Here is a 27,007-nt window from a genome sequence, read left to right as displayed (position 1 = left end):
CTCTGGGTATTACCTTGAACGCTTCCCATTCAATTATCCTAGAGGATGCCGTACCTTCGTTATCTGTAAAATAAGTGGTAATAGTGATAGCTAAGGTATCTCTATAAATCTGGTCTTCCAGCTGTAATGGCTGTAAGCGCCATGTGGGGATTGGTGCAGGAATGCGACACCAAGGAAGTACCAACTCCAGGGGATTATGATCGGAGATGGTTTTACCTAAATACGTGGTACTTGCTAACATAGAGAACAGGTCCGGAGACCAAAGGAAATGATCTAAGCGTGTATGCAAGGAGTGTGGGTAGGAATAAAATGAATATTCACGCATACCAACATGTTGCATCCTCCAGACATCCAACAGTCCCCATCCTTTCGTCCAATTAACCAAGTTGGTTGCTTGTATAGAGGCAGCTACGTTGGACAAAGGGGGGGTGCGACCTATCAAGATCAATATCCAACACATCAATAAAATCTCCCCCTAGTATCCACGGGTAATGTGCCCAGTCCGATAGGGCTCGGGAAAGGTGGGAAAGGAAAGTGTCTTGATCAATATTGGGTGCATAAATAGATCCCAAGAACACTCGAGTACCATCCAATGTGCCCTGTAAATGAACATACTGCCCCTGGTCATCAATCCTACAATCTGTCAATGAAAAAGGAACACCCGCTCACAGCCAAATCGCTGCTCCACGGGTAAAGGCAGAATAGACCGTACCATACAATTGTCCCCTCCACCGTTTCTGTACCTTAGCAAGCCCAGAAGCGTTCAAGTGTGTCTCGACGACTATGTAATTGGTCAATTATCCGATGCCACGTTTGTACAGACCCCATCCCACGTATATTCCAGGAGATGGCAGTATATGATTTGGTTACAGACATAACATCCAATCACGTGACCCAACTCCTCCTCCACACCCCCACCACCCTACCCACCCCCACACCCCCAGGGGCATCAGGAAACAAATCAGTAGCAAAAACATAAAAAACAACCAATCCAATACAGGGTCCAACGATTAAAACTTCGATTGGCCAAACAGTCTGCAAACAAAGTACACAAGACACTGAATAATAGTAAGGCTTCACGCCAGTGGGGTGGGCCGCCTAGTGTAAATATGTAAAGGAACTCAGGACAAGCCGGGGCAGGGACTACATCATCAAAGCTTACCCAAGAGCTTCCTATGAAGCTACCCAGTGTGTAAGCATAATGCAACAAAGAAAACATAGCAGGTAATAGAGAGGTAAGCGCTTCTAAGCAGGTACAAACAAGTATCAGGAGAACTATATGAAACACCTCTCCGCACATCACAGGGCATAACACAGCTACATTACTTAATCAGCCAGTGGATTGTTGCTGAGCTGTGTGGACTCAGAGGAAAATAACGCAATACTGCCCCCTGAGTCCGAATCCGAGGATAACTCCACCGAGGGGCTGGTGCTAATAGGTGCACGAGAGGTCCGCAACACCGAAGCCGAGTGAAGTGCTGCACGTCGGCTGTTAGGAATGGGATTTCTGGTAGGCAAGGGCCAAAGCCAGGCAAAAATCTCCACTCTAGTCAGGATAAGGGAGTTACACTCCTAAAATAACCCCTGCTCACCTCCTTGGTATCTTGGCACGAGCAGTCAGGCTTATCTTAGAGGCAGTGCGTAAAGCATTTGCACATAACCCACAGTAATTTTATATAATTAAAACACGACCAAATACAACAAAAAAATCCACAATACTGTATGAAAAAAAAAGTCTGTAGTATTCAAAATGAGTTTCAAACGAAGTTCCTCGATGCCGATAGCTCCGTCCGGGGCTACCACGGCGTCGTGAACAACAAATCCAACAGTTCTGGCTGGTCGCGGGCCAGCTACGGTGTCGGGAAGACCCGCAAACAGTACCTGTGAGAAATGCAGGGCGATAAGGCCCTCGAAGTCACTCGTGTTGCAGGTCGAGCTCCACTCTGATGGAATTACGAGCGCTGGCTTCGGCAGGCATTGGGTGCTGCGGTGCGAAGTGCAGTGGTGTGGCGTGCGGTTCCCTCAGGTCGCGGTGCGAGCAGCGGCTCGGTGGCGGCGGCAGATGGTGCAGTCGGTGAGACCAGGGTTGCGGTCCGTTGTGCAGGCGGTGCTCGTCACTGTGCTAGCAGGTCACGGGGCAAGCAGCGGCAGCCTCGTTGCTGAAGCGCTGTCGTCGGCTGACGAGCGGGAGTCAAAGGTGCTGACATCGTTGGGCTAAGGCTGCAGTGCGGGATCAGGGCGGTGCTTCGTGTGACTTACGAGTGGTGCCCTCGAACCACTGTGCAAGCAGCTGCGTCGATTTCGGCGTCCTCATGAAGCAAGGCAGTGCAGAGTGCGGTGCCCGCGGCTTGGTGGTGGCGTCAACAGGCGTCGTTGGTGAGTGCTCTCTGCGGTTCCAAGGCTTCGGCGTGAAGCGAGGCGGTGCGGAGGGGGGGCCCACAGGTCGCGGTGCAAGCAGCGGCTCAATGGCACCGTCGACAGGCGTCATCGGTGAGACCAAGTTTGCGTTGCGGCGGTACCCTGTGTGGTGCCATCAGGACATGGAGTCGGCAGCGGCGTCGTAGACGTTGTTGAGTGTCTTTTCCTCTGATACAGCACAAAACACACAGTCCCCAGTGCTGCGGGCAGAACAGCTTGGAAGTCTTTGCTGTTCCTGAGACTTCGTGAACAGGGGGCAAGCTCTACTTCAAGCCCTTCGAGAGACTCACAAAATAGTTTGCAGAAAGTTCAGTCCAGGCCTTTCACTGCCCAAGACAGAAGCAGCCACTGCAGGTCAGCCCAGCAAAGCACACAGCAAAGTGGTAGTTCCTCCTCACAGCTTCTCCAGCTCTTCTTCTTGGCAGTCTTCTTAATCCAGATGAGTTCTAAAGTTCAGGGGTCTGGGCCCCAGTATTTGTATCCAAAAATCCTTTGATCCTCTAGGCAGAGGGTGTCTGTGCCCAGCCAGAACCATTTCTACCTTCTCTGGTGTGAAGTCCTGGCAGGAGGTGGAGACGGCATTGTCAGAGGCAGATCAGGCCCTTTGAGGTGCAAGGAAATCACCTCCCCCTTCCCCCATTGCAGCCCAGGTCTATTCAGCCCTTTCCTGACCCTACCTAGACTATCTGGAGCTCTCTTGCTCCCCAGTCTTCTGTCATCCGAAACACAGACAGGCAATCCACATTCCAGCAGAGGCACACGGGATGACTGTGCAAGAAAATACTTTCTACAAGTGGTATTTTCAAACACAGAATGTAAAAATCACCTTCACTAAAAGATGCATTTTAACATTCTGAGTTCAGGCATACTAAACTCGAATTTCTACCTTGTTCCCTGGGTCAGTTTAGGATTATAAAATGTTATAATCAAACTGCCCATTCTGCCTTATGAGAACAGATAGCCTGCAATAGTGAAAAACGAAATTAGCTGTTATTCACTATCAGGACATGCCACACACACTGCATGTCCTACCTTTCACATACACTGCACCCTGCCCACAGGGGTACCTTGGGCCTACCTTAGGGGTGCCTGACATGTAAGAAAAGGGAAGGTTAGGGACTAGCAAGTGTGTGCACTGGCCAAGTCGTCATGGCAGTTACAAACTGCACGCAGACTCTGCAATGGCAGGTCTGTGGTACCTTTTCAGGGCTACTCACGTGGGTGGCACAATCAGTGCTGCAGGCCCACGAGTAGCATTTGATTCACAGGCCCTGGCACACTCAGTGCACTTTACTAGGGACTAACAAGTAAATCAAATATCCAATCGAGGAAACACCAATCCATAACACAATTGACACAGGGAGCACCTGCACTTTACCACTGATCAGCGTTGCGAAAAGTGCGCAGAAACGTTACGCCAGCAAAAACAGAGTCAAAACCGGGAGGTCAGAAAGCAAAAATCCAGGGGAAACACGCCAAAAGATGCCAAGTCTAACATCGGCTCTCCAGCACTGATTGCTGCGAAGGAGTAGTAAGAATGGTACTCTGCATGGTAAATCCTTTCCGTCTTCGTCGCGGAAGGCGCCGCTGCTTTTTGGCTGCAACTGTGTAGGGTGTATAACACGGGCAGTGTCCGGGTAATTCTTATCCAGCCATTCCCAAGCGCTTTCGGGGGTCTCAAAAAAGGAAGCACGCTGGTTGTGAACAATTTTGAGCTTGGCATTGAACAAAAGAGCAAATGTCAATCCTGCAGCGCGGGCAAGTGCCTTAACTTCCATGAATGAGGCACGTAGGCGTTGGACTGTTAACGTATAATCTGGAAAAATTTAAATTTTGGTGTTGTCAAAGAGGATAGGGCCAGATTCTCGTGTTGTTTGTAAGATATGATCTCAGTCCTGGTAGTTGAGGATTCTGGCTAGCAACGGTCTGGGATTAGCACCAGGGATAGGTTTACGCATAGGTATTCTGTGGGCCCGTTCCACTGTGAAGTGTGCGGACAAGCCCATGGGAGCCACCCTGATCCGCAACCAATCTTCAATGAAGGTCGTGGGGCATTGACCCTCCGCCCCCTCCGGGAGTCCAGCAATGCGGAGGTTGTTGCGCCGGGCCCTCCCTTCCACATCATCAGCCCGGGCCTGTGAGGATTCAACCTGTTGTTGTAAGAGACGGATGTGCCCATCATGTTCCTTCACCTGGGGCTGCAGCGTCACGACTGAATCGTCAATGTCTTTCACCTTATCAGGCAGTTTTTTATGATCATCTTTTAACAAATTTAATTCAGTAGAAATAGTGCCGATTTGTTGCGCTATAGCTGCACGAGATTCACGGATCTCTTGCAATATCACATCTAATTTGTCAACAGGGGGAAGAGAAGTGGCCCCATCATCCATCCAATGCGATTGTATGGAGGATGTCTCAGAAGGTGGGGAGCCAGTCCGCTCTGAGCCCGGCAGCATGTTCGTCCTGGTTCTGCTCATGACCAGTCCCGGCCACCCCTCCAGCACCTCAACGAGGGGATCCGCTAGAAGCCCTGGGAGGCTGAATCCATGGTGCCCAGTAAACCCGGGACCTAGAACGTGTCCACAGTCAGGCCTACACAGGAGTCCAGTAAGGGATAGCGTGGGCACTCCGCATCGTCAGCAGAGGGTTCAAGAGCAATTCACAGTAACCGCATGTGAGATCAAGGAGGCAGGCAAGTATCACGGGCTCCCAAAACCGATGTCCCTCTTAAGCCCGGCGTTCACTATAAGCCACTGCCTCTAGGTCAGGGTCTGTGCTAGTTCCAATGCGGCGGGACGAGTCGGCCGGGGGAGACAAGGCCCTCACCAATCAAGTAACAACCCCCGCGCTGCAAAATCTGGACTCCACAATACCGCGTCTGGGCAGGGGGGGAGTGAAAATGCAGTCAGAGGTCCACGCAGCAACTTATTATGGGGGCCATCCGTGGGAAAGCATATACTCGGCGCAGCCAGCACACCCCCACTCACCCCTAGTGGTCCATCCAATGGAGGGGGAGGAGCAAGGAGGCTCCCAGGGGCCCGAGCCACCCTCCAACACTGGCAAGATCAGCAAACTGGCCCCGTCTCCGCCTCCAATATCGTCAGCCCAGTCTCGACGAGGGATTAGGATCAGTAGCGGGATGGGGGGGCTAGAGCTCCAAGCCGGCCCCCTAGGACAAAGCTCACAACACCGGCGATCCTCCGGCCGGACCTTTCAAAAAAGTACAAAACATTCATCATGAGTGTCCCGCTCACCAACCGCTATTGCTAGGAACAACTCGGCTCCGCTACAGCCCACAGAGACTCAGGTCCAAAGCCGGGGCCTCTCGTATGCAAGGGCACCGCCGTCAGGCTTCAGGTATCCGGGCAGGCTGCACTGCTAGTCGCTGCTCCAAAGGCCACTCCCATGCTGCAGGCCCATCACGATGCAAAAAATCCCAGCGAGCCGCACTCGCCGCATGCGACCTCCCAATTCCTCCGGATCAGAGTACGGAGGTCCCAGCACAGCTCGCCGTAACACACCACATGACAGATAGCGGTAGCAGAAGGGGAAGTGCAGGATAATCGGCGGATTTGGACACCCCTGGCCCGGAGCTCGTCACTTATGCGACCTCCATCTTGGGCTGCAAGCCGCGCCCCCTCGACGTAGATCTACTATAATCAATATTTTTGAAAGAGAAGCTGCTGATAGAGGTCTGACTGCTGAATAGGTTTGGCATAACAGAAACAACACATTATGGAATGAAATATGAGAACACCTCATCTCTGAACACAAAACACCAAAACTTGACTCAAAAGAACAAGGGTGGAGGGTCTCTCATGAAAACGTGCCAGCATTACAGAACACTCCTACTCCAGTCCCAAGCTGCATGATCCAGAAATGCTAGAGCTCAGCCATGCATATGTAAATTTCATGGGTCTGTGGAGGTTAGAGAGAATCCCAAGCTGCACATAGTAATCACTTAGGACACTTTTGAAACCCATATGGAGCAAGTTATATCTCAAACTTTATATCATCTCTCACAGGCATAGGGCTCTTCACCAGCAGAAGGGAAGGTTTGTATCTACAGTTGAGGAACATTGGAGCAGAATCATTAGTCATAATGAAAACCAAATGTTGCTATTGTCAGTGGGGATGGAGGAACCGGGGCAACTAGATTAACCTGGGACCATTGTTCACAATGTATTATGGCTATTTTAGGCTTTGATAAAGGAGTTCAGAGCACACCAGAGATGTCAATGACATATTTGGTGGAAAAAACTTGCTTTGATGCCAGTAATAATTGCTCCTGTGCATCAGTATGATCAGTGAAGCTGACCACTGGAATTATCCACCTAACAACAATGTGAAGTAGCATTTCTCAATGCACATGGATATTGGATACTTGCACAACACCTCTTGAGCAAAATGCAAATCTCAATTTCAGAGAATTTGGATAAATGATTGCCTTCTGTCAGTGCTTACAGCAGCTGCAATAATGATAGTCCTGATATTGATAGGTAAGGGCAGTGTTGTTTTGCTCAGGGAGAATCAAAGCAGTTTCTACCTTTAGGATTATACATTTTTGATTTTATGGGGAAGTAAAGATAATTAAAGTAATCATATTTTTCCTTACACATTCATTCTTTCACCTGTTAACCCAAATATCCGATTGGAAAAATGACTTCTCAACCTACACCTCCTTATTGCATTCATGAACAGCTCCTCCTCTAAGGTCTAAAGTTACGTCGGCAAAGTTTGGGTCTACTCTACATTCTCTAGGTTTCTGGACTGAATTACCCACTTGAAATCTATTTCCGTACACAAGGTATATCAAAGATTCAAAGAAGTAATAAAAATTGCAATTCACAAGCTATGCATTCACTCCATTCCCCACTCATTAATTGTCGAATGTAACCCCGAACTCCTAAGTCGAGGGTAAGTATCAGTGGAGGTTCCTAATTTTCCTGCCAGCGGATTCCAGATTGGCTGTTAGCTAGAGGTGTTTTCTTGAAATATCATCGTTCCTGCTAAGATTCCAAGACCTAGAGGCAAACAGTGCAAATTTTGCAAAGAAGCAGAACATTATCTGAACGATCAGTAATGACTTCTTACCTAAATTCCATCGCTAGCTTCTTCATATCTTCCAATACAGAAAAAAGGCTTGGAACAGCCACTGCAGCCTCTATGCAGTTCTTCATGGGGATGAATTAGGATGCAGTGCTGGAAGGCTACACCTGATTTGGGCATGTTAGCCCTATTTGCCATGTTGTTCCTCCGACCAATTACTTCATCCCGCCTTCCATCTCTTTAGCCTGATGGTTCTCTATCCTATAACCCTGGCGGTACCAAATGTGAACATCAGCAAAGGACCAAATCTTCATCCCCTACTCCCTTGCCTAATATAACCAAGAAGACAAAAGCTGGACACTGAAATTGTGACCGAGAGGGTTATGATAATCTATTTTATGTTTGTAGTCATTACAAGTAGGGCGCAATGGAGTAGGACATGTAGTCCGTGTGCTCCGTGCAACCGGGGCCCACCGCACAGCTTCACGCTGCTGCGGGTCATCTGCAGTTATTCCCGAGGGCTCCCGGGCCTTCGGAGGTCCATTGGCAGAGCTGGGGACCTGTTGCAGAGCGAAACTGCAGCAAACAGAGCAGATGGGACCCTGGAGGCGAGGGCGACAAGCGGTGGCTGCCATCTTGCTGTGGAGGGCCGCCGAGTCCTTGGGGCTCGCAGCGGCGCGGCGATCCCTGCCGAGGACTGCCGCACCTTCGCTGTCGGTGCCTGGGATGTTCCTGGGGCTGCGACGGCGCATACTGCTGAGAGCGGCCTTACCGGGACTTTGATCCGGTAACTGCAAATAGCGCCTGCCATTTTGGACGCAAGGGGCTGACCCGCTTAGGCAACCTGGAGCGGTGCATCTGCGGGAGTTGACCCAGTGCTGGGAGGGAGTACACGGAGTCCCTCTGGGTCTAGAAGGACCGTTTGGGACCCATCGGTGGGTGCTGTGAGGCGGCAGAAGCTGTGCCTGACTTTAAGATGGCGCCCGGCCGAGACGCTCCATAGATAAAGGAGCAAACAACAATTACCACAGTGACTCCGGGGCATTAATAGGGGCAACAAAAATACCAATCATCCTTTTGGGCACCTACCCAACGACCCCCACCAGGGAAATAGCGGTGACACCCGACAGCACAGCAGGTTGACCCCAGGACTAATGGCAGACCCATCGTGAAGTGGTGAGGGGCAACTGAGCACTGTGGCAACAAGGGAGAAGAGCCATACTGCACAGCAGGAGGATGGATGCTGAGACAGGCCCCAGAACGACTCCACCCCACTAAAAGAATCACCCGGTAGGGGGAAAAGAGGTGAGGGTGCTAGGTCCCTACACCACTGAATTCGGGGAGACTCTGGACACCAGAGAGACTGGTACTGATATAGGGCTCGTCTATGCTGCCAAAAAAACAGTAAAATAATAGAGTTTCCTCCTACTTCGCCATCACAGCCTCCAAAGACTCACAGGTGCCGACAACAGGGGAACACAACATGGCGAACTGAGCATCATCCTCTGCACCCAAGAACTTAATATGATAACATCTGGATTGCTGATGTGCAGCGTACTATAAACTTCTGTGAATCGTGAAAAAAATATTCGAATTACTAACTGTGTGCTTCATGTCCTGGATGGCAAAGCTTCTGGAATGGCCTGTGCTAGGCTTTTACCTTAGAGATGGGGCAAACTCATGGCCACAGAGAGAAAACAGTCTGTCCCCCAAATTGATGCTGTTTGTTCCCATTTAGTACTCTCTCTTTATTTGTCTACTTCCTTTGCTCCCATCCCCTCTCCCCTGAATCTCTCCCCTTGCCTGCTACACCGCCTAGCCCCCTGCCCTTTTGTGCCCTGTGACTAAGCACTCCTTCTCCCCTTGTTGGGTAAAGATCCAATATTTATACTCTGGAGTCTCAGCGAACCCGCTGAGAGAGTCCACAGCGCCAAGGGAGCCACTCACAGTTGAGGTATGGTATGGCACCCCTTGCCAAAGCACTCCCTCTCCCCTTTTTGGGGAAGGATTCAGTATGCAGGCCTTGGAGTCTCAGAGACCCCTCTGAGAGAGTCCACTGCGTATAGGGAACCTCTCGCAACAGAGATGGGGAAATGATACCACTTCCCCTGGGACCACAGTTTACCGGACTTTGGACGCAGCTTTGACTCGTCTACCGGTTTGTGTCCCGTCACCCTCCCCATCTCTTTCCATGCTGTGTCTCTCACCCTCCCCTCCTCTTTCCCTCCCCCATTCTCTGTCTACTTCCCCTGCTCCTACCCCCTCCCCTGAATCTCTCCCCTTGCCTGCTTTTTCCCTTACATATATGTCCTTCTTGTTTGTCTCGACCTTACATGTTACCATGCTCTAATAACTGTGTAACCTTTGTAACGTTGTAACCTGCAACTATGGTCTGATACTCATGTAAAGCGCTCTGATACTTCCGGGTCTAGCCAGCGCTATATAAAACCTTTAAAATAAATAACTCTCCAATATGGCTTCTCCAATGTGAAAGCTCACAGGAGAAGTGTGAGTCACCACAACAGATAGCTTCTCATCCTGATTTCCTTTTGTCTTTCCATTCTCAAAGGCAACTTCCATGTCTTTACAACTGTTTAATTACACATTGTCTGCCTTCAGCTATTCTCAGCTAGCTCCCAGGTATGGAATAGCCATTGAGTCTCACTTATCAACTATTTCTTTTTCTGTTGCCAACCATTTCACTGGTGTAGATACATATGTATTTCCTTAACCTACATTTCAATAAGCAGATCTTTCGTGGTTAGATATGAGGCTTATTTTTCTCTGGTCTGGGTCTCCTGCTCACGTCTGGTCCATAAACTTAATTTTAAAACTCTTTAACTACAAGCCTCACTCATGTGCTGCTGAAAGAAAGTGCTGCTGGTTATAGTGCCTGCAGAAGAGATGAAGAAAAATACATTTCACTTTCAAGGTTTTTTTTACAAGACTTCTCTTTCCACAACCTTGGGTTTTCTTCCCTATTGCTCCTCCTGCTAGATGTTTCAAACATGGTTTAAAATTAATTTTCTGTGCTACATTGTACGTCTTTATACTCTTACCATTCCCCATTTAGGCTACAATGGGCAATAATTTTATTTTCATTAGGTTTGTAACTTGATGCACCTAGAGTACTAGTCAAATGTTCTAAAACTGGTTTCCATTTTCAACACAATGGTTTCAAGTCAGTGTCTGTTCAATCAGGCTACAAGTGGTAGGAATTCAAACACCAAATGTGCATTCAAAATCAAGGCACACATTATGCATATATATTTTAGGAGATGGAACATTTTCAAACACCCTCCGATGTGAAGAATACAAGGTTATACCACAACACTTTATTGTTTCTGATACTGTTAATAAATAGGAGTGTTCGCTGCCCATTCCACACCATGTTTTGTTTGTTATTATTAAATAGGAAGCAATATCCACAAATATGTAGTAGATAGGAATGAACGGAAAAGATGTAGGCAATAATTTTAAGCTTACACCTGGCTTCAAAGGGTTACAAGTTCTGTGCTGTGTGATGGAATCCGAGAGGTGTAAGTGACCTAGATGACTGGAACATCCAGCTGTACTTATGAATGCAGGATTATCATGGGTAAGACAGTGGAATTCGAACTGAAACTCCCATACGTGATGAAGGAAGGTGTTGTGAATTTTTATTTCACACCAACCCAATGACATGCTTTTGACACTAATGAAAATTAAAGTTGGTAATAGGCAGGGAGATTACTCCATGTAGGAGATACGTACTATGTGGTTCTTCTGAATCTAAAATTTAGTATTTTGTATCTCCTCTATACTTAAAAGGGTGTAAGCAGCTTCTTTTTTAGCCATTGTTCTTTGTGTAATAGTCAGATTGTAGGGTTCACATATCACACTTTCTTCTATAAGCTGCAAAGGTACAATTCCAGATTTTAATGTCTGTTACACCCTCTTAAGTATAGCTGTGGAATAGCTAGCAACTGAACCTGTTGGGTTCTACAAGACCTAAGTCTTCCTTTAAAAGTTTAAGGGCTGATGACATTATAGCACTTACAGTGTACAGTCATTTCTAGAGTGTCTGCATGCCACTGTCAATAACTTTCTCTAATTATTTCAGTGGCTACTTTCTCTGTATATTTCTGCATTTCAACATGAATTGCACAACCCATTGCAAATACGGTACGCTGGATGTGGATCCAGGAGAGGATCATTAAAATCCATATGTGGACAGATTCTCCTACTTGTGCTAGCCAACATTGGCATAGCTTGCCCACACTGTATGTGGTAATAGTCACTAGGGTATATTTTTTGTACCTGGGGTCTGAGTCATTAGCTTTAGGACCAGGAGTTTTGGAGAGAAATATATGCATACATACATCAGTATCTATTAGCCATATTGCTATCCCTTCCGGGTGTCACAGAATTGTAAGTACCTTTCTGAAACATTTAATTGGAACTTGTGTTTTCTTTCCATTGCCAATTTGGAAACATGGTTGAATTAACCTTAGGAATAGAAGGTATTTTTAAATCTCTGAGAAGACCCGAATCACAGACAAGCTGTCTGCTGATCTGTTTTGTTCAGGAAAATTATTTCTTTTATTATGCATGCTCTGAATAAGAACACTATACCCTGTATTTGAGAAATTTTTGTTGACCAAATATTTTTTTCATCCATATTTTCCTTCCATTACTCATAACCTTGTACAGTAAGATTTTCAACAAATTCCTTCAAATAAATAAGGTTGTGACTGGTGATCAGGTTTTTTGACGTATTTTTGCTTTTTGTGTGCAACAGAAGACTGATGGGTCTTACCTGTCAGCACTGTTAAAATAAGGGAATCTCTTCTGGAAATTTGGATGACTAATTATGGGTGAAGCCTAACAGTGTTGCCATTGTGCATACTTGTATATTTCATGGAGACTACTGGTTCTGTGAATGTAGTGATGCCATAATGGTGGAAACAATACATTTCTTAATGTTTGTCAGCATTCAACTCAACAAAAGATCTTAATTGTTGAATGTAGTATACACTTCCAAATATTTTCTCATTCTTGTAAAAGATTAAATGCCCCATTGACATGAAAAGGAACCTTCTAGTCTGGTGATATTCTCAACACATAGGGCTGTTGTAACAACTCAGTAGGTGGAGGATTTGGTAGGGAACCTTTTCCAAACCACACCGTCTAACACAGGATATGCAATGATGTTTACAGCATGATGATCCTGACGTGCTCTGTGAGAAGAAGAATGTGGTTGCAATTTCTGAACCACAGAGAATGACACAGTTTTACTAGGAATGCAATGTCCATTTATTAACAGCAAAAGTGAAATCAGCATGGTGGTGCACATTAGGAGAACAAACACCCAGTAGCAATCCAGAAACAGGATTATGATGGTATTAGATGTCTGTCTTAAAACCTGAGGCAAACAGAAAGCCATAGGTGACATTGAGCAACTGTGAGGCATGTTAATAGGTCATTTAGTTCTAAATCTGCATCAGAATAATTCTCATACAACATATTTTCTTGAAGTGGTAGCATCTCAAAGAGTGTTTACTCAGTGGATAGCTCATAATTCACTACAGCTGTTGTTGAGATGTTTGGGATTGTTGAAATCATACCTCTCGCATGGAATTTGGTAGTTGGTGTACAGCTGGAGACACAGCAGGCTCTGCAGACCCCTGAATGGGACTCAGGATTTCAATGTGGCTGTAAGCTTCTAGGGGTAGTTCCTTCAGAGTAGGGAGAGGCTATTAGGTTCCATTTCGAGGGCACAAGGGAGTCAAAAGGGGTTTGCTGATCAGAATTGGCTTCATACTGCTTTTTATCATGATTGGTGGATTCCTTCCGGTTTTTCTACGAACCATGAAGTGGAAGCAAGATTACAGTCCGCATGCCTTCTACCCCAAGAACTGAAACTGATGGTCGGTAAGATGGCCCAAACACATGTCTATGCAGGCTCTTATTTTGAATTACATCTCCTCTTGGATTAGATTTCACACTTTGGGGAGCAACCACGCAGCAGTATTAGAGACCTTATCTTTACCAGTGGTGGAGTTGAAATGCTTCAAATTAGATAGCTTATCTCTGACCTCTTGGGTGTTCTGTACTACAATTATGCAGGTCAATTGTTTTCCTTTCCACCACCTTTTCAGGACTATCAAGATCGGAAAAATACAAAGGTACTTCGAACAGTATTTCATATGGAGTGCCACCACTATCACTCCACTAGACAAAATATATAATGCTGTCTGAGCTCAATACAGATTATTTAGCCAACTCAGCGCTGTTCTTAATACCCTAGTAGTCAAGGCTTGTTTAATCAAACCACTGATAAGCTGTATTAACCTGTTACTCTCCAGGTGAAATGGGTGTGACAATGGCAAACATACTCCCACAACAGACATAGCATCCCTAAATGCCTGTTACTCTCCAGGTGAAATGGGTGTGACTATTGCAAACATACTCCCTCAACAGACATAGCATCCCTAAATGCCTTTGCAGCAAATGGAGGTTAATTATCTGAATGAAAGGTATGAACTGTGCCCAATGATACTAAGCACTGCAAGACTAGTATGACCACTTGAGCATCAGCATTTCTTTGTGGCCAATTGCCACAGAATCTGGAGCATGAATTAACATCAAACAATATGTACTGATATCGGTTTACTGAAATGACTGGAGCTATAAGGTTGAGTAAAATTACCTCAAAGGGCAATTTGAGATAGTAAGCGTAGTTTGTGCTGGCCTTGAAATGAAAGTGTTTTATTTGGTGGTAAACACTGTAAGGCTGCATGCACATAATTCTTAGTTTAAGTAGATATTGCCACCAGTATCTTTGCTGTAGCATGGCAATAGTGCCACTCACCTCTACCTTGCTGACCCTCAGGGTCCGTTGCTCCCCCAAACCACAGCTCCACCTGATAGCTGTTCCCACCTCTGTGCTCCAGTACTCGAGGTTGAGGCCCTCCTCCACCCGCAGGCTCCTGCTTTTACCTCATCCCTGGTGGTCCAGTGGTGAGTTCTGTCTCCGCTTTTAGCTGCTTTCCTGTCATATAATTTTTCTGCATTTCTCTATATTTCTCTTTATTTTGTGCCTTTTCTGAGCTTTTTTCTTTGCCCTTTTCTGTGCCTTTTTCTTTGACCTTTTTCTGTGCCTTTCAGTGCCTCTTCACTTCCCGCCCCTGCTTGGCCCCTGTGGCCCCGCCCCCTTCCAGTGCTGCTTCCTGCCTCCCAGATGACTAACCCCTCTCACCTCCCTACCACTACTTAATGGCAGCTGCTGCGCGGTAAAAGAGCAGCCTCGCTGACCCTCAGTGTCTTTGCTCCCCTGCCATGCAGCTCCACCTGGTAGCTGTTGCCCCCTCTGCCCTCCAGTCCTCGAGTTTGAGGTCCTCCTACACTCGCAGGCTCCCACCTCCACCTCTCCCCTGGTGGTTCAGTGGTGAAATCTGTGTGTGCTTTTCTCTGCTTTCCTGACTTTTCATTTTTCTGTATTTCTCTTCATTCTGTGCCTTTTTTCTTTGCCTTTCTCTGTGCCTTTTTCTTTGCCTTTTCCATGCCATTCTGTCTCTCTTCGTTTTCTGCCCCTGCAGTTGTTCGGCCCCTGTGGCCTGCCCCCTTCCAGCACTGCTTCCCCCCTCCCCCCTCCCAGCTCCCTACCACTACTTAATGGTGGCCGCTGCAAGGACGCGCCAAAGGCAAGAAAGTTTAGGCCCGTCTGTGCCTGGAGCGCACCCAGTGCCACGGACCCTGGTCCCTACACCTTTCACCACTACGACGCCAGCATCTCACCCTCAATGCTGGTCGCTCAACCGCCTGCCACCCTGCATCGCCAAATGACACCCAAGGACCGTTCACCTGCCGCAACTCACTTTTTCCTACCTTCGCACATCAAACCTACCAACTGCACGGCTCCCAAGAACCTGACTCAACCACTTCAGCTGCATCCTACTCAACACACGCTCCCTCAACAAACATGCTATGGAAATCTGTGAACTGCTCAACCCCATCTCCCCAAAAGTTGCCTTCTCCACGGAAACCTGGATGAACCCCACCTCTGCACCAGATATCTCCACCGCCATCCCCGACAAATACAAACTCATCCACAAAAACTGCGCCAACCGACCAGGAGGAAGCATCACCATCGCACACAAAACAACCTCTGCCTCACAACTAGGTCTGACGACCGCTCACCCGACATGGAGCACCTCTACTTCCAAGACCCACACCCACCCGAACTCCACCCTAAAAAGGTACCCTCATTTACACGCCCCCCGGACCCTGCCCCACATTCAGCAATTCCACAGCCGACTTCATCACACACCACACCATCGCCTCAACAGACTACATTCCCCTCTGTGACTTCAATTTCCACATGGACAACCTCAGCGACCCCAACACCTCAGCCCTACTGGAGAACCTCAACAACATCGGACTTTAACAACTGGTCATCTACCCTACGCACTCATCTGGACACATGCTCAACCCCATCTTCTCCACAAACAACAAGAACTCCGTCAGCCACACCTCCAAACTCCAATGGACTGACCACCGCTGCGTCCACTTCTCCTTCACCAAACCCACCCAACATGACCAAGTCTACCACTACCCATGCAGAAGCTGGAACAAGGTCTCCGAAGACCAACTCGCACTGCCCTCTGCAAGACACCACCACCAACCTACGCGGACACCAACAAATCAGTACGCAACCTCCACTTATGGATCTCTGCCTGTGCCAACACACTGGCCCCCCTCAGGAAATCTTTCGGCAAACAGCCCACCGAGAAGGCCAGCTGGTTCTCCCCCACCATTGAAGAGTCCAGGCGCACCTGCAGATGACTCAAGAAAAGATCAAGGAGCAGCAAGACCCCAGCAGACTTCAAAACCGCCATCACCACGTGCCACCACCTCATCAGAGCCACGAAGAAAACTGCCATACAGGAACGTATCAACACCAACGCACACAACAGCAAAGAACTCTTCACCGTGATCAAAGAATTCGTAAAACCCAGCACAGATGCCACTGACATCTCCCTGTCCTAAACCCTCTGCAACAACCTCACCAGCTTCTTCTCCCCAAGATCACAGACATCTACAACAGCTTCGCAACACAGGCACAACCACTGCACCCAAATGCTCCAGATCCCAGCCGACCCTACTCAACTGGATGACCCTCACCAACACCATATGGATCATGAAGCCCAACTTCTCTGGAGCCCCCTCGGACCCATGCCCCACCACATCTTCAACCAAGCCTGCACCATCATTGCCCCTGAACGCTGCTCCACCATCAACTGCTCCATCGAATCCACCACCTTCCCTGAAGACTGGAAACACGCAGAGATCAACCCCCTGCTGATAAAACCCTCCGTCGACCCGACGGACCTCAAGAATTACAGACCCATATCTCTGCTCCCCTTGCCAGCCAAGGTCACCGAGAAGGCCATCAACGCCCAACTCAACAATTTCATAGAAACAACCCATAACTTGGACACCTTCCAATCAGGCTTCAGAAGCAACCACAGCACAGATACTGCACTCCTCGCAGCTACCAATGACATCCTCAATCTCCTCGACCAATGTGAAACTACAGCCCTCATCCTCCTGAACATTTCTGCGGCTTTCGACACCATCTCCCAACACACCCCCTATGCAAGGCTCCACAACATTGGCATCCATGGCAAAGCCTTAGAGTGGATCCTCTTCTACCTCACCGGCCAAACCCAGAGAGTCAGGACCCCAATGTTCTCCTCAGAACCTACAGGGATCAGCTGCAGAGTCCCTCAGGGCTCCTCCCTGAGCCCCACCCTCTTCAACATCTACGTGGCCCCGCTGGCAGCCATCGTCAGTAACCACAGACTAAACATTGTCTTCTACGCCGATGACACCCAGCTGATTCTCTCCCTCACTGACGAACCTACAGCTGCAAAGAACAACTTCCACAATGGTATGAAGACAGCCACCCCATGAATGAAGGACTGCTGCCTCAAACTCAACTCTGACAAAAACCGAAGTCCTCATCCTGGAAACCATCCACCACGTGGGATAACCCCTGGTGGCCTGCAGCGCTCAAGAGCCCCCTCCACACCCACCAACCAAGCACATAACCTCTGCTTCATTCTTGACCTTTCGCTCTAAATGGTCCGCCAAATCAATACTGTCTCATACTCCTGCTTTGAAAGATTTTTAAGTGGTTCCCCACCGAGTCCAGAAGAACGGTCACCAGGCGCTTGTCAGCAGCAAACTCGACTATGGTAACACACTCTACACTGGCACGACCCAGAATCTCCAAAAGAAATTGCAAAATATCCAGCACACGGCTGCAAGACTTATTTTGGACATCGCCCGCCTCAGCCACATCTCCGATCAACTGAGAAACCGACACAGGTTCCTGATCAACAAAAGAATCACCTTCAAGCTACTGCCGCACACCTACAAAGCCCTCAACATCATCGGACCTGCATTCCTCAACCACCACCACTCCTTCTACACTCCCACCAGACACCTTCACTCCGCTCCGCCAAACTGGCCCTGGCCACTATCCAATGGATCCGTATGACCACGGCTGGAGGAAGATCCTTCTCCTACCTCGCCACAAAGACCTGGAACTCTCTTCCTCTACATCTCAGGCAATCACCCTCACTGCCTCAATTCTGGAAGGACCTCAAGACCTGGCTTTTCGACTGAACTGGCTCTTCTGGTGAACTGCAGAATCCACCCGCCAGCACCTTGATACCCTAACGGGTGATTATCTGCGCTCTCTAAGAACCCTGATTGATTGATTGATGGATACCTTCATGGGCAAGAGTTACCTTAATTAGATCTAATCTGACCTGCTCATTCAGAATATGTATATTCCCCAGTCCAGGTAAGGACACCACCGGAGTGTTATCTTGAGTGAGGGTGTCGGAGTATTTCCAGGAAAAGCTGTCAGGAGGTTTCTCTCTCTTAGCTGCCACTTGAATAGCTGCCAATATATCTGTGTCAATCTCTGGTTACTGCAGCTACTTTCAAAGTATGCACTGCTGCATTTGCGGCAAAGTCAATTGACGTGAATTCTGTACGTTTTAAGCCAGCCTTTGTTGAACATGGACGAGGAAGCTTGTCTTGTAAGACAGACACTATTTCCCAGAGCTGTTTATTTTTAATTGATTTCCTTTTGGAATCTCTGAATCCGTTTAGGCGCCAATATGCTGAGTTGACATTATATCCTTGCACACAGAAGGATGATTGCAACACTGCTAGTGTAGGAACTGACGGGTCAGCTTTCTGCAGTGCAAGCAACAAGGCATGGAATTCTGCAAGCTTTGGTGTGCAAATATCTAAAGGTTTAGAGAGAGAGAGTAGGAATCTGTGGTATATTTTGAGCATATTGTAGAAACTTTTATTTGTGGAGTCAGGTTGTACTCAAATTTTACATCAACCTCAATTAACGAGGTGGTCCAGTGCACCCAAAATGGGTGTAGAGCGCAAGCATTAGGAATGCTTGCTTTTTGTGGCCACTTCCTGTGCAGGAATAGGAGAGACTATAATAGGAGGTTTCCCCTGCACTGATGGGCACGCTTTCAAAATGTCCATCTGCACCACAGTAAGAATTTTCTCTATGGGAGCGAAGCATGCTTGAGATGTAGAATAAAAACATGATTTGTAAGTGATGGGAGTTGTCTGTGCCTCATTATAAACTATGTATGTAGCCTGAGGAACTAGGAATAATGATCCTACCTAGGTTTGTTTTGTTATCACTAGTCTGTACATATTTAGTCTGTAACATGTCCGCTTGTAGTCTGTGTACGATATCTGTGTGTTTTTCGGTATCAATGTTTTTCAGAAATTGTGGGAGAAATCAAATCGAAAATCATAATGTGGCAAGTAAGCCCTCCCAAACTTAAGAAATCCCATGAGGGCTTATAACTTTAACATATTTGGAGGCTATAAGGGGCGCACTTCTACAGGAAGTCCAGTGCAAGACCCTTACTTGATAGATGGTACCCAAGGAAGATCACATTTAAGTAAGTAATTTTTGATATTGCTGGTCAACCCTAGTCAGGTATTCCTCTAATGAGGTTAATGTCATTGATGTATGATAGTATCTTAGGCTCTATTTCATACTGCAAATAAACAGGGACTATTCATTTAGCCAAAAGGTAGATGCTTAAAATAGAATTGCAATCCATTAAATGAGAAAGCAATTTGATACTCACTTTTAGGCACTATATTTAGACTGAAAACCCCACTGGAAATGTCCATGTTTGTTTGTATTTGTTCTGTACATTCATCATATGTCTTGTGCTATGAACATTTTGTACAGCTTATGTACGGTGTGTGAGTTCAGATTTCTATAGTTTAAAACTATTCTATATGATCTGTCAGGTTTTAGAACAGGAAAAAGAGGGGTGTCTATTGTAGAATTATAAGGCACTGTACTACCATAGGATTGCAACACATCTAAGATAGCATTTATGTTGTCTTTTGCTTCTGGCTTCAGAAACTATTGAGCTCCAAGTACTTGGGACTCCTTCCATAAAGGAATATGGAATTTTTATCCTTCCCTGTGTGATTTCTATATCACACTGGAGCTTATTTTAAAGCCTATTAGCGTGCATATCCCTTGAGGGTTTCAGGTACCAAGGAGGAAAATGCTAACATTATTACCTGCTCTCCTTGGGGCGCATCCCTTGCGAAGCCTGAAGACAAGTTGTCCTCGGCAAGAATAATGTCCTAAACATCTGATAAATGCAGCCAGAATGTCGCCTTTACTGTGAGTGGTATATCCCCCCTCAATTTATATTTTTACATTATAAACCCTATCTGGAGGGTTAACATGTACATACCAAGTTTCAACTTGTAAAAATTCATCAGTTGATTTCACCACCAGAAATTCTTAGAGAGTTGCAAATTATTGTCACTCGCCAAAATCCAGTACAGCAAAGGTATCTGTAGCTCGTAGGCATGTTTTTTAATTTATCAGGCTATTTTCTTCTTTTTAAAGTGCGTTTTACAGCAGGAACATTTCTCCTTTTTCTTTACACTAATCTCAGCTTCATGTCCTGAATTCACTTTTCTATTTGACATACTCATCCTTTCTGCAATACTCAGTCTGGCCAGTCCTTTGGGTCATTTTATTGTCAGAGTCCTGAAACGAACGCAAGAAGGGCTACTTGTATACTGATATGCAGTCATGGTTCCTCAGAATGTAACCACCCTAGCTGGACTGCTGAGGTGATGGAGAGCCAGTCTTTTTTTCTGTCTCTCTTTCTGCTTCTTTTTCGTTTCTAGCACAGTTTTTCCTTTACCAGAATCCTCAATCTCATCCTCCATTTTGAGACAGGTTACACAGCTCTTGATCCCAAGGTATCACAGCCCACAGATATATATGTTTCCGGAATTATCTTCAGTAATTCCCGTTTACGATCCTGAACAGGAACAGCTGCCATTTTCTGGCACATTGCCAGGGCAGGGGTTTCTCGGCGAATGTTGCTCAGAATGATTGAGGAAACTGTTTCAAAATGTCCTATTACTGTAATTCCTGAATCAGGAACCGGTGCAGTTCCGTGCTCATTTGTTGTAACACAGCTGGTAATACTGCAAATGAGGGTGTGCCATGCATAGTAGTATATATATACACTCAAATCTACTTCCACAGGTGTGGCACTCCTCTTATAGGTGGCACCATCCCAAGCAGAGGACACAGAGGCAGAATTCTATGCTTATCTTGGGGTGTTGTTTAAGGACCGACTGCTTCTGACTGATTAATCTTAAGAGCAATCAAGAATGCAATTTATTCACCCCGACTGTACATTACTTTGCCAATAATAGTGTTTATAGCCTGATTGCCTGTTTGCCAACTTCTGATTGTGCGCTGGTCTAGTAGGAGCAGCTCTGCCTACTGTTGTTTGCAGTGTGTATTGTCGAAAGCGCCTATAGAATCTACTATTGGTTTTAATGATCTCACTACATCCACAGGCGGCAAATTTGCTGGAGTAGGATATGGCATAAACCCGGCGAATACAGGCAAGGTAGCCCTGTCATTACTTAGGGGTACGTGCCTAACATTCTGGTGAGTGTGTGGTAGCTGACCACCAAGCCAATCCTGGAGCTCTTAGTGGTCAAAGGGACCTCCAAGTCATGATATGCTCGGTATGGTTGATGTACTGCTGCATGTGTATATGTATGAAAATACCCAGTGGCATCTACAGAATTAAATTCCATCCAGAGTAAAAATCTATTTCAAAGGCATTTACAACACATGCCACTGCACTTCTGCTTGTATGGACACCTCTGTTTCTAAGATGTTGTGTAACTGCTGCCCTGTTGTGTACTTCTCTTGCAACAGGAGCCGACATTTTAACTTTCACATGAGACTTAAAATGAGGAAACAGCAGATTGGGGAAAACCCTCTTACGAGTCAAGCTTGACAACCTTACAGTAAACAGGTGTTTCCTATCTGAGCTGAAGACGGTAACCAATATTACAGCAGTAACATTGGTTCTCTGTATATGTTTGATAACTGTCTTTATGAGTGTGTAATCAAAGACTACTTAAAGATTCAGATAGTCAAGGCCCAGCTAAGGGTGCCAAATTATAGGATCTGGGGCACCACCAGAGCCGCGGGGGCAGATTTCTAACCGCCTGCTGAAAGGACCTTGTCAATGTATCAATACGAATTAGAAATGTATTTGGACTGCAACCCGTAAACAACGCACCAAGCAATACTGTGCAGGAAGTGTTTTCTGGTAATGATCAGTCCCATAGGATGAGTTCAGGGACTCAGTGGAACTCCAAAGCCCCTTTCGTAAATGAATAACACACTCAAAACAGCACAAACAAATGGAACACGTGTTTAAAATGTTAATTGTAAAATCCTAAACTAATGCATAAAATATGAATGGTAATCACACAGAATCTGAAAAGGAATACAACTAAGCATGGTCATCGAAAACAGCAAAAACATTTCTAACATGATTGTTGAATCATTAGCATCCTAACACCGCGAGCTATTTCCAGGCACTTAGGCTAATTCTAGCTACAGCAGTAAATATCAAGCCTGTATTTGTGTTTCTCAAGATGAATCGAACAGAATAGCTGTGTTTTCATCATGAAATAGCAAGTCAGCTATTCCCTATCACAGCTTGTTCAGGGCTGGAAAATAAATAGCAACAGGGTGAAGGCCATTTATTCTTGTTGTCCCTGATATCACCTCCAAATGAGGCTGGTTGATGCTGCGAACCAGCGTAACCACTGGCGTCAAAGCCCTAGCACTAGTCCGCCTCTGACTATGGTTCAACACCAGGGTTATATAGTATCTGATCGCTGATTTTATGCAAAGTTATGAAAACAAATGTAGCACTTGCATCAACTTCGACCATTGCCATCGAGAATGTGGCCGGAGGGGTATGCTGCTTCAGACGATATGTAAATGGCCACTGATACAGAGATACTAGGAGCGGGTGGGGTCACGTCTGACCGAGGTGATGTAGACCCATATACAGTTTACAACTCAGTTGGTTACGTTGGGCATCTTAGAGAAGTATACCCAGCTCTTCTGTAATGTGGCTTTGGCAATTGTGAGCCGAGATATTGCCAGGCGTTGGGGAACCCTGGTTATGTCAACGTTGCAGGAGCAAGAATCAAATCTTAGTTGGTGTATATTATGGGCGGAGGAGCAAGTGTATAAATCTTGGGGGTGTACCCGCAAGTTTGAGAGAGTCTGGCATCCCTGGAAGGCTACGAAGCCCTTCAATTGAGGAGGGCGGGGGGGGGGGGGGTTGCCCACCAATGGGAGGATCTTGGACGGCTCATGGGAGAGGATAGCCTGGGCATCAGTGGAGGGCTACGGTTCTGGGTCATTGTGGGTGACTGCATCCCTGGGGAGATATGTCAAATTACCAAAGTTCTGAGCGCCGGTAGAGGGAGAGGTAAAAACATACCTGGGTATGGTACATAATGCTTGTTATGGAGCCGTCTGTCTGGGGGTGGGGATGGAGGGCAGGGGAAAATAGGTGGGGAGTTATGGGAATGTTTCTTATTGGCATAAATTTGGCCAGCCTGCTGGTCTTGTGGTATTCCCCTATTATTGGTGTACTGTGTGTACCATGTTGATGAATACCAATAAACAGATTTAAAAAATGTAGCACTTGCAGACACTAAAGTATCAACAAGACTAAGCAATCATGGTGTCAAATGCATGATCTTGATTCACATATTGATTATATGCACCTATAACTAAAAACAATAAAAGCATGTCAGCTTAGCCAATAAGAGGATAGGACAATAAGTCAACTTAGACGGTAAGAGGGCATGGTACTATGTCAGATTAGGCAGTAAGGAGACATGATAGTAACGTTTCTATGCATCTCTTGAAAACTTTGTACTTTCTATGAAAGAAATAGAGGAGTCTGAAGATAGGAGTGGAATAAAAACAGAACAGACTGATAGGGCTAAACTATGGAAATAGAAAATCTTGAACAGGAACTACTACAGTATTCCTAACACTGTGTTGGCAAACTCAACACCATTCACCAGAAATCATGTCACAATGATTGCTAATCTCAAACTGTCCCAGCCAGCAGAAGCATTGAAAAGTGACAAACATGCTACTCACCTAAAAGAATTTGCCACTGCCCTGTCGAAGACTGAAACACTGTTGAGTAATATTTGGTTTTCTGTGAATGACAGATGACACATTTGGTCTTTTTGAACCAGTTTATGTTGAGGCGGAATGCAGTTTGCTACCTGACACTTACTGCACCATAACCATGCACAAGATGACCCGTGTGTCATCATCTAGTTAATAAAAATAGGAGCTCCAGTGCACAGACCATAGCCTCTGCAACAAAACGATAAGAATGCAGTGTGTCCTTTTACCCGCTAATCTGCCGCACCACAAAGACTTGTTGGAGGGTTCCTACTCATCCTTTTTTGTACACTATTGGTTCCTAAGGAATTATTACAAGCTGGTATTGGCACTGAGAAACTGAACGAATGCGCGGAGAGGTGTGGCGCAGCAGTCAGAGCAGCAGTCAGAGCAGCTGACTTCGGAGCGCGGGGCTCACGGTTCGATCCTTGGCGGCAGCTCAGCGCAGCATCTTGTGACTCTGGGCAATAGCTCACTTAATCTCCTTGACGCCCCCCGTTGCCTTGAAACCCTTAACCTCTTTGTTGCGCCCGTCGGCCAACGGCCGTCGCGAGCACTACCTCGGTAGTGCTGCGCAAGTCCGTTGGTCGACGCGGCCCCGCCCACATAATGGAACGCTTGCACCGTGGAGGAATTACCGTTGCGGTAAACGGGTTAAGGGCTTGATATGCTCGAGCTTTACAAATAGGAATTATTATTATTATTATTATCATTATTATTATTAATGCATTTATGTCCAATTTCTCAGCAGCATTGTAGCTTACTGCACTTTATGAGAACAAAGATTTGTGTGCGCTCGACCTGCGTAGTCGTTCCTAGCATTGCATATGCAAACGTTTTGTTAACTAGCGGCACACGATTCAAGATGCTAAACTTAGAATCTAAAGTACCCTTCACACACCCCAAACCTTGCATTCTACCAAAAATAGATTACTCACATGGGGTGGTTGCTAGCAGTAAAAGTAGTGGGCGTCACACGAGCCAGTAGTGGGTAGAATTTGTGGTGCGAATGGTCTGACCGTGTAGGGGTGGGTGGGCAACACCATCCTGACAAAAAGTTAGACCCAGGCCTCTTACTTATTATTTTTAGCAGTTAAAAACCTATAACCTACCAAAACAATCTGCTTTCAGTGACAGGGTTAACAAAGGCTGAATACTACTGAAAGGTAATCTTTGGTTAATACAAAATGGCACCAAACACAATCCATTTGCTAATGATATGGCATGCAACTAATGTTTTGTCTAAAAACCGATTGCCCCCGCCCTTCTAAACGCTATAAGCTTAAGGAAAATGTATAACTCTAAAAGTATTGCAGCCACTATATTGATTGTAAATTAAATTAGAGCATTGTTTTTAGCCAACACACAAAAATAATTAATAAGTACAAAACGAATCTTCTTGTTGAGTCCATTCCAATTAACCTAGGTATGAAGATAAAGCGTCACTGTCGGCTTTATTTAACTAATCAACTAAAAATCCCTATTAGTTCTTCTCCACAGTCAATATTCTGTAGTCTTAGTGCATTTGGCACAAATTATTTGCCAGCAGATACGTGTCAGCAGTGCAGAGTTGGTGGGCCCTAGGCCCGCCCGCAGGATGCATAAGGACAACGCACACACTAGTAAGTGGGGGTAGTCAACTCGCCACGAGCTCTTGCGCCCAGGCCCTTTTATTGACAGGATCTCCTGGCCGGTGTCACCTGTATTGGATAAGTGTGGGGTGGGTGTAAGACCAGCCCTCAGGTAGGGGCTGAAAAAGTTATGTGTCCAGAAGGAAACTACAAGCACTACCGCAGATGTAACTTTGTCACACTAATAGGGAACTTTGCGGCATTATTCTTTTCATGACAAACACCACCGGTGACGTCCTGCCTCGCAAAAAGTTTGTGAATGTTTTTCTCTTGAAAGATTACAAAAAATTTTAAAAAACACCAGTGTACTCAAAAACACCTGCTTGCAATTGAAACTCAAGACCGGTCCACTTTAAAGGATGACACCTTACATATAAACACCACGCGTTCTTTCTACCATCATGAAGTACGTGCAGATACAGCATCCTTGGACAGCATGGAAGCTGCCAAGTATATCACAGTCATTAGCTTCATTGCTACTCAGTTTCTCAAAAAGTGTATATTAGCAAAATTATGTGTGTGGGTGGGACTTCCTTAACAAACATTGCTGAAAATTTAGTTAGGAACACTTCAACCAGTATTTTAATGTAATAAGATGGTGACAAACGTTTCGCTTGCACAGTGAAATAGGATCATAAGGACGGCCTAAGTACAGATGCCTACTCTTCTGAGTTCGAGGTTCTTACAGGGAGAATGGATAGCTTTTCTCAATGGTTGTAAAATTCCACAATTCGAGAAGAAGAGCCCTTCCTGTCAAACGAGGTCTTGTTCAAGAGGGTTGAAAAGAGTCTGTGAAACACTTAAAGCACTCAGATACCAACCTGCTCCTTGACTTCCTTCCATCTCTTCTGTGCTGTCCTTCTCCTCAGATATTTCCTTCTCTGTGCCTGTTTTCCCTATTAGGCTTTCCTCTTCCACTATGCTTTCCTTTTCCCCCGTGCTTTCCTTCGGCTCAGCGGGTTCATTTTCTTCTGTGCTGTTGTCACCTAACATGAAAAGCACAAACAATAACAAATAAATATAAGCACCACCATTATAGCAGTCTTCTAGCATGGCAATCAAAAACGACGGAATTCACATTTCTGCCCATTAACTGCTTGTTCTGCACACTTGCACAGAACCTAGTCAATGGTGAGAGACAGTAATTCTCCTGACAAAGCTGACACAGGCTTTGCGGTTTATGTAGAAGACATGCCATCAACATTAATGCGAAACGGTGTACTGTGGCTCCCAATACAGGAGATTTACAGACAATGTGTTAAAGTAAGTAATGATTAAATAGGGTGTT

At 46.2% G+C, this 27,007-nt stretch overlaps 1 protein-coding gene across 1 annotated transcript in view; it reads right to left on the bottom strand.

Annotated features, from left to right (window-relative positions):
• The window catches only part of LOC146821651 (uncharacterized), a 2,850,214-nt gene that overhangs the window by 539,776 nt on the left and 2,283,431 nt on the right, over positions 1 to 27,007 (bottom strand). The window contains exon 9 of the mRNA XM_085609890.1: positions 26,541 to 26,705. Coding sequence (XP_085466016.1) covers positions 26,541 to 26,705 — 165 coding nt within the window. The remainder of the gene's footprint in view (positions 1 to 26,540; positions 26,706 to 27,007) is intronic.

This window comes from Triturus cristatus, chromosome 6 (assembly GCF_964204655.1).
Source record: "Triturus cristatus chromosome 6, aTriCri1.1, whole genome shotgun sequence".
Taxonomy (NCBI): domain Eukaryota; kingdom Metazoa; phylum Chordata; class Amphibia; order Caudata; family Salamandridae; genus Triturus; species Triturus cristatus.
This window is presented reverse-complemented; position numbering and strand designations above follow the sequence as displayed.